General features: G+C 44.5%; 1 protein-coding gene across 1 annotated transcript; it reads right to left on the reverse strand.

Annotated features, from left to right (window-relative positions):
* Nucleotides 1–4,113: 4,113 nt before the first annotated feature.
* LOC100283580 (uncharacterized) lies at nt 4,114–8,484 on the reverse strand. The gene is given in 10 exon segments (NM_001156481.1): nt 4,114–4,466; nt 4,623–4,694; nt 4,782–4,857; nt 5,408–5,498; nt 5,665–5,735; nt 5,819–5,981; nt 7,132–7,356; nt 7,453–7,700; nt 7,853–7,982; nt 8,095–8,484. Coding segments are annotated over 10 exon segments (1,476 nt in total). The 5' UTR covers nt 8,340–8,484; the 3' UTR covers nt 4,114–4,311.
* Nucleotides 8,485–8,888: the final 404 nt, after the last annotated feature.

Below are 8,888 nucleotides of genomic sequence, written 5' to 3' on the forward strand. Positions count from 1 at the left end.
TACATGAATCAATTAGCATAACGGAATTTTAAATTAAGCTTCATATTTCAATAACATTAACAATGATTAGCCTACCTAGAATAAAATAGCTATGAGCACAGAAAGTAAATAAAATAAAATAATAATAAAAAAATAAAAAAACAGAGGGGGGGCGGTTGAACCGGCCGGGGGCAGGGCGCGCAGGGGCGGCCGAGCCGGAGCGGCTGAGCCGGCCGAGCGGCCAGGGGGGCGTGGCCAGGGCGCGGCCAGGGCCAAGCACGTCCGGGGCCAGGCGGGCACGCGGCCAGGCGGCCAAGCGGGCGGCCGAGCCAGGCGGCCGGGCGGCGCGCGGCCAGGGCGGCCAGGCGGCCAAGGGCCAGGCGACCAGGGGGTGCGGCTGGGGCGGTGGCCGAGGAGAGAGGAGGGGAGAGGGGAGAGGGAGGGAGGAGGGAGAGAGGGAGGAGGGGGGACTCACCGGCGTTGGGGAGCGACGGCGAGGGGCGGCCGGCAGGGGGCGGCGGCGGCTTAGGGCAGGGGCGGGTAGGGGCGGCGGCGGCTTAGGGTGGGGGAGAGAAAATGAGAGAAAATGAGAGGGAGAGGGAGAGGGTTTAGGGAAAAAGGGGAGGTGGGGGGGCGGTTGGGCCTTTTTGGGCCCAAGAGGGGGCGCCAGGGGCGGCTGGGCCGGCCGAGGTCGGCCCATGGCGCGGGAGAGAGAGAAAAAGAGGAGAGAGAAAGAGAGAGAAAAAAAAGAAAGAAAAGATCTTCTCCTCATTTTCGAAATCCGATCTTTCTACATGAATGCATTTGCGCTTTCAAAGCAATCAAAAGAAATGCAAGGTTCGGCATGGTGCATCAAACAACATAAAGTATTTAGGGTTTTTCATTACACGGGAATTCCAAACCGAATCCCGCTAAAACTTTGGAAAAGGTCAAGGTTTAGCGAAGGGAAAAAGAAAAAGAAAAGGTAACGCCCGAATTTGGCGAGTAAAGAAAAGAAAAAAAAATTCAACTGCAAAATTCGGGGCGTTACAGCACACATAGCTCATTCATATACCTTTGATCATGTCTCTTTCATATACTATGACTAATGTGTTTCCAAGTCTATTTCAAACCAAGTCATAGGTGTATTGAAAGGGAATCGGAGTCTTCGGCGAAGACAAAGGCTTCCACTCCGTCACTCATCCTTCGCCATCACTCCGAGCAACTCTCCATCTTTGGGGGAGCAAAGGACTCCGTCTTTGGTATAATCTTCACTCATTTATTTATGACCAAAGGGGGAGAGAGTATTTCTAAGGGCTCTAATGACTCCGTTTTTGGCGATTCATGCCAAAGGGGGAGAAAGTATTAGCCCAAAACCAAAAGGACCGCACCACCACCTAATTTTAAAAAGAGTTTTTTTAAATGGTATGATTCTCAATTGATAAGTTTAAAATTGGTATCTTATTGTGTTCAAAAGGGGGAGAACGTAGCATTTCAAAATTGATATATCAAAACCCTCTTGAACACTAAGAGGAGAATTTTATTTAGGGGGAGTTTTGTTTAGTCAAAGGAAAAGCATTTTAAAACAGGGGGAGAAAATTTCAAATCTTGAAAATGCTTCGCAAAATCTTATTCATTTACCTTTGACTATTTGCAAAAGGACTTTGAAAAGAATTTACAAAAGAATTTGCAAAAACAAAACATGTGGTGCAAGCGTGGTCCAAAATGTTAAAAATTGAAGAAACAATCCATGCATATCTTATAAGTATTTATATTGGCTCAATTCCAAGCAACCTTTGCACTTACTTTGTGCAAGCTAGTTCAATTATGCACTTCTATATTTGCTTTGGTTTGTGTTGGCATCAATCACCAAAAAGGGGGAGATTGAAAGGGAATTAGGCTTACACCTATTTTCCTAATTGATTTTGGTGGTTGAATTGCCCAACACAAATAATTGGACTAACTAGTTTGCTCTAGTATACAAGTTATACAGGTGCCAAAGGTTCACTCTTAGCCAATAAAAAGACCAAGTATGGGGTTCAACAAAGAGAGCAAGGGATAACCGAAGGGACCTCTGGTCTGGCGCACCGGACTGTCCGGTGTTCCACCGGACAGTGTCCGGTGCACCAGGGGACTTCACGCTGAACTCTTCACCTTCGGGAAAATCCAGAGGTGCTCCGCTATAATTCACCGGACTGTCCGGTGTACACCGGACAGTGTCCGGTGACCCAGGGAAGAGCGGCTCTGGAACTTGCCAGCCTCGGGAATTTGCTCCGCTATAATTCACCGACATGTCCGGTATACACCGGACTGTCTGGTGAGCCAGCAGAGCAACGGCTACTTCGCGCCAACGGTCACCTGCAGGCGCATTTAATGCGCACCAGAAGCGCGCAGAAGTCAGGCACGCGCGCGACGGTGCACTGGACAATCTACAGTACTTGTCCGGTGTACACCGGACAGCCAGGCGGGCCAGAAGTCAGAAGCTCCAACGGTCGAATCCCAACGGCCTGGTGACGTGGCTGGCGCACCGGACTGTCCGGTGCACCATACGACAGTCAGCCACCACCAAACGGCTAGTTTGGTGGTTGGGGCTATAAATACCCCCAACCACCCCACATTCAAGTCATCCAAGTTTTCCCACTTCAACTACTTACAAGAGCTCTAGCATTCAATTCTAGACACACCCAAGTGATCAAATCCTCTCCAAATTCCACACAACGCCCTAGTGATTAGTGAGAGAGATTTGCTTGTGTTCTTTCGAGCTCTTGCGCTTGGATTGCTTTCTTCTTTCTCTGATTCTTTATTGCGATCAAACTCACTTGTAATTGAGGCAAGAGACACCAATCTTGTGGTGATCCTTGTGGGAACTTTGTGTTCCAAGTGATTGAGAAGAAAAGCTCACTCGGTCCGAGGGACCGTTTGAGAGAGGGAAAGGGTTGAAAGAGACCCGGTCTTTGTGACCACCTCAACGGGGAGTAGGTTTGCGAAAATCGAACCTCGGTAAAACAAATCCTCGTGTCTCACTCCTTATTCGCTTGCGATTTGTTTTGCACCCTCTCTCTCGCGGACTCGATTATATTTCTAACGCTAACCCGACTTGTAGTTGTGATTATTTTTTAGAATTTCAGTTTCGCCCTATTCACCCCCCTCTAGGCGACTTTCAATAACGATTCGATGTACTAAATTTCAGGAACCGCCCCCTGTAACCTCTCTATGTGCAACCGCTCGAAGATCTCGCACATAACATGTGCGTCCATTACTCTAGGTTGACGTGACGGTCTATGTGTGGTGTTTAATAACCAAATAAACAAAAGTCAAAAAATAATCTACTTTTTAGAACATGACGCAATTGTGCGTGGTCGCAAATCACAAGTCACGTGATAATCACATGAAAAAACGTGAAATATGATACTAAAGCCCATACAATCTCTTTATTTGAACTGGGCTACACATAAGTGGACAAAATTCCAATATGTGAATCAGTTCAGTGAAGGGAGCCTAAACTTAAGGCTTTTCAAGCCTTGCCGATAGGCGCCTCATGGCTCGCTTAGTTCGCTCGCGAAGTTTTTAGATCAGTAGATTTGAATAAAGTCTCGCCCATAAAGGAAGACCGGAAGAGTAGCGCGCTAGCGCGGCTCGCTTCGCTTTTCGACGCGCAGCTCACAGCTATCGAAGCCTGCTTCAAAACTACAGGGCGTGCGTTAGCACTACGGCTTTTCAACGTTTGACGGTCAACAACAGTGGGTAAGAAGCTGAAAAAAAGGTAAAACGACCCATTGAAACATTATTTTAAAGTTAATTTCTTATTTTTGTTTCAGAAAGAATTTAAAGGAAACACAGTTGAGTTTTTTTTAGAAAAAAAAGTTCAACGAAGACAGTGCTGAGTTTCTACGATTGAATTACTACATTTACACAAATCCTTCCTGAACAGACGGTACATTGCACAGTAACACGTACACCTGATGATATATCTGATAGAAACGCAGAAGGTGCAAAACAGCCTGACATCAACTAAAGTCATTTTAGTAGCTTGATATGTTGCTACAGTTTACGTCTAAAACACAAGGGACAATCTATATAATATTCTGTACTCTTTGTTGAACTTCTGAACTCAACTATTTTTTGTTACAGAAAATATGTTTTAGGCCTTGTTTGTTTACCATCTATATTATATAATCTAGCTTAAATAAATTGAGAGTTAAACAAACAATATAGATTATTAGGTGAATTATATAATCCGGATATCTAGATTATGATAATCTATAAGCAGGTCAATAGGTGCTTATATAATCCACGAGCTGGATTATATAATCTTGGAAGGAAACAAACGGGGCTTTAGTCCTAGATCCAGCGTTAGGCTATAACCAAACAGCTCCAGATTGTCCTTATTAATATCAACAGAATTAAGGAGTTGTGCCATTGAAATCTCCACCCAGCGGAGATGTTTTGTGCGTCGACAGTGTACACTGAGCCAGTCTTGTCATCCTCAATTTTAATGCTCGAGGAGCCTGAAACACAAAGAAACAAGTTCGGCATTTAACTCATCAAGATGGCACATGCGTCTCCCACTGTGAACTACACGAACTACACAAACAAGGTTAGGCTATACTGTAGGCTCAGATTCCTGCAGGGCAAAGGACAGCTATGATGAATTTGAAACTTACAGTTGTAGTCTGTCCATCCAATAACTTCTTTTTCCAAGTCATAAACTACTAGTTTGTTTGAGAGGACCAGGTCTGCGACAGAGCTCGTGAACTTTAGAAGCAAGTCAAGCAACATATAGAAGAAACAAGTATATCAATAATAGAACTGCTTGATCATACCTCCTAAGAGGAGCATATCTTTCCCATCTTTAGTCTGTACACCACCATCCAGGAATCCCATACAGTATAAATCATTCTTGAAAACAAAAATAATACATTTAGAGTATTAAACATAAACCTTCATAATAATGGTAACCTGTCTCACAGGATGACTGAACAAATGGTTGTCCACATTTAAGATAATAATTACTTAAAAAATATAGCTTTGGCAAAATTTGATTCGTAAGGATGAGCAGGGCCAGAACAAGTCAATACCAAACCTACTACAGATTAGATGACAAAGATAAAGATCAGATATAGATAGAAATCCAAAAACCAGGCTTTTAGGGTACAAGATGATTTCAAGTCACCCCCAATCTAAATTTGGACGAAGCATGGGCAATTTTGTCTGTAGTGCACATACTCTTCCATCAAAATTTTCAATTACCTTTTCTGCTCCTTGTAGTATTTGAAAAAATTTAATAAACAACTATATTTATTTATTCTGTCTTTCTATGATGGAAACCATTAAGCTTTTGGTAAACAAAACATAGAAAAACAGATTATTGCCACTTAAACATTTGGCTTGACACACTATTGTTGCTTATATTACTCAGAAAAAGCAGGGAGAAGATATGTTATCCTACCCTGTTCTGGAAAAGGTAATCATCTGGGTAAACATTCAGTGTAAGGTCTCCCTCAAAACTAAAGGTGATTACGGGAAATCCATCATCTATACTGCAAAAAGAATGGGATGGAGTTAGAAATATACACAAACAATAATTTGTCAAACAAAGAAGTCCATGCATGAGATGATCCCTGATTATAAATGTAAAAATGCATGAAGCAATATAATGTGTCCATATACCAAAAACATGAGTATAAGGGCCACCATCAAATGTACCTTCCAGAAAATTGAAAACACACGAAGTCTTGATAATTATGTAAGGGCAAATCTTGGTACTTATCAAAGACCTAAAATTGGTCAAGAAAACATTATATGGCAGGTACAAATTGTTCTTCACTACAAAGATTGTTTCATACAGAAAATCTCATACCGCAGCCAACAAAGTCCTATAAACTTCCCTCGGAAGATATGCCAGTGTTGTCCCACTGTCAATGATAGTGCCTTTACTGTCACCAGAATCAAAAGTACTTGTTGGAAGCTGAAGTGTAGCACCACCAACAGAAATTCCTTGCAGATTGACATTGTAGTGTGTCCTGTGTAAATTTTAATAAGGTTCCAGAAATTACACAGTGAACATCATTCATAAGATAGGAAATATCAACCCGTGTATATCGGTAGTAAGACACTGTTTGTCCTACTATAAACCAGTTACCGATACATGCGGAGAAGTAATTGAAGAGAATATTGGATTTACTATTTACATAGATCAATCTATGGACATGTACAACCCTATTTAATATATGATCTTTTGAGGGGTCTTTAGAGGGTTAACTGAAAAAAGTACAAGAGACCGGCTTTTCGCGAAGAACGCGTCTCTATACGACTCTCTATACATATTGTTTTTAGGCTCTTCACTACATTTATGCTCTAGGGAGCTCAGGATTGTATTGTGAAGTTTCTTAGTTGTCTCTTATACATAGTAAACCATTCAAAGGGCTCAGGGTTGTACATGGGGGCGCACATGAAGAGTAAACCAAGGCATTGACATTTAAAGCTATAAAGACAAGGACCTGGAACTCGGGAATATTACATTAAACAGATGAAAGTAATGACTAATGAGCATAAACCAACTTATGACAAACAATTCATGCATCAAGATCAAACTTTAATGAATCATGCCAAGAAAAGAGTCAACTTTTATGTCTATGACATACTGGTCAAAGCTTCTATATTCAGTAGATTTCTTTCAAATTTTTAAGGAAATATATTTTGGATCAAATTTCAATGAACCATGACTAGGAAACATGCAAAGCTTTTATGTCTAGGAAATACTGTCAAAGCTTTGGGTGCTGGATCGGTCAACTCTCTTAACTATCAGATATATTAATAGAGAGCCTACTCCACTAGCTAATATTGAAGGCTTGACATTTTTTGCTTTTTTCAAACAAAGAAATGTCATTCCACACTCCACACTTTGACCCTCATCATCATACAAATAAATCGATGGAATCCGCTCTTCCATGTATAGAGAAAAGTATAAACAGCAGGTCACAGTCACAGCAGAGCCGCAGCTGATAAGCCATGGCAAGGAAGACCCCTGAATTTATCAAAGAAACTAACTAGCCGCCAACAAAGACTGCCAAGAGAGCAGCTGAAGGAACATTCGCACAAAGTAGACATGAGACGAAGAAAATAGATATGACGATGATGTAAACGGGGGAAAACAGAACAGAGACCACATACACGTTGGGCACCAACGGCGTCGTCTTTACTTTGGGCTGTACCACATTCCCGATAGCGAAGATGCCACCACCACGCACAGTGTCCAAGCAGTGAGCAAAAATCTTCCTCACTCTACGAGCAGCAGCCAACTGCGATAGCATCGACGAATCCGACTGGCCGAACCCAAGAATCCCATCAAGGGCCTGGTTCGAGGATCCCAAATCCCCACCAAGCTGAGCACCACACCTGCAGAAGCATAACGAGAAGAGAGGCAGAATTAACGGACGAGTACAAACGAGTGGTCCCCTGGCCAGGTGCAGGCACTTGTTCCAAAAGGCTCACCCAAAGGTGATGCTGGCATTGGACGTGGTGGTCTGGCCGTTGCCGGACACCTGGTTGTACTGCACGAAGTCTGTGACGTAGAAGCCGGTGGTTGTGCTCCCATCTCCGTAGGTGATCCTGAACTGGCACGGCGACGACGTCGAGGGGCACGTGGGGGGCACGCCGCCCGCGCTGTTGGCAACGCAGAACTCCTGCTCGCACCCCACCGTGGTCCCGCTCCCAGCCGGATCGTACTGCGTCAGCTCTATCTGCAACCAAACCAACGCGCAGGGAAGGACGATTCTTCACGACAAAAATCATCACACCAAGCAGGCAAGGACCATAGGGACAAGCATGGCATGGGAGCATCGCGCATGGCCTGGTGTGGCCTGGCCATGGAGATGGTCAGATGGAGCAGTACCCCAAGTCCGCTTCTGGTGGGGCAGCCATCGCAGCGGATGCAGTTGACCCAGAGGATATCGCTGCCGGTGTCCACCTGCACGTAGTAGCCCTTGGGCGGCGAGCCGATCTCGATCCGGGTGTAGTACAGGCTGTGCTGCGAAGACCCCCAGTCAGACACGCCAAGAAAAGCATACTACTGACCTATGGGGAAGCTGCAGCCAGAAAAACAGCGCGCGCCGGCGAGGCTGATAGGTCACCTACCCGGTATCTGTGGGGAGCCCGACGCCGCCGAGGGCCAAGTCGACGGCGCCAAGGAGCCGGCCGTGGCGGTTGGCGTCATGCCTCCGCAGCGCCGCGAGGTGCTCCGCCACACCCCGTCCTCCGTGGCGCGGGAACTTGCGGCGCACCTGGAAGACGCCGGTGGCGGACGCGCACCCCACCGACAGCGCAAAGAGGAGGACGAGGAGCACCGAGAAGAAGCTGGAAGCGCGGGGCGCCGGTGCCATCGATCTGATCGGGCTATGGGTTTGCTTAGCCCGGAGGACACTCCAGAGTCCAGACAGCTAGCCGGGGTATGTGTATCGGTGTATCCGCGTTCGGCGATGACGCCGGCCGAAAAGGAGGAAAAGATGAGGAGGCCAAGTGAAAATTGAATCGGCGTTGCTTTCAACGGTCGGTGTTTAAACCAGACCTCTCCCACTCAGCCACTCCGATGTTTAAAAGCTGACTTTCACATCTTAGGCCAGCTCTAATCATTCATCCCACATTTCTCACTCAATCTATACTTTATATTATACTTTACTATATGTCTCTAAAAATATTATCTCCATATACAAGTATACTTTACTATATGTCTCTAAAAAATATTATCTCCATATGCATGATGTCTCTAACCATTCTCCATATACAGCTCCCTCTATATATTATAATTAAATTATTTAGCATTTTTCATTATTTTTTGAAGTTTAAAAAATCCAAGACTATTTGTACTATGATAATGCACATTATTATCAGGTGACAAAACGTAAATAAGATTAATATTGCAAATAAATAGA

This window comes from Zea mays, chromosome 5 (genome assembly GCF_902167145.1).
Source record: "Zea mays cultivar B73 chromosome 5, Zm-B73-REFERENCE-NAM-5.0, whole genome shotgun sequence".
In the NCBI taxonomy this organism is placed as follows: domain Eukaryota; kingdom Viridiplantae; phylum Streptophyta; class Magnoliopsida; order Poales; family Poaceae; genus Zea; species Zea mays.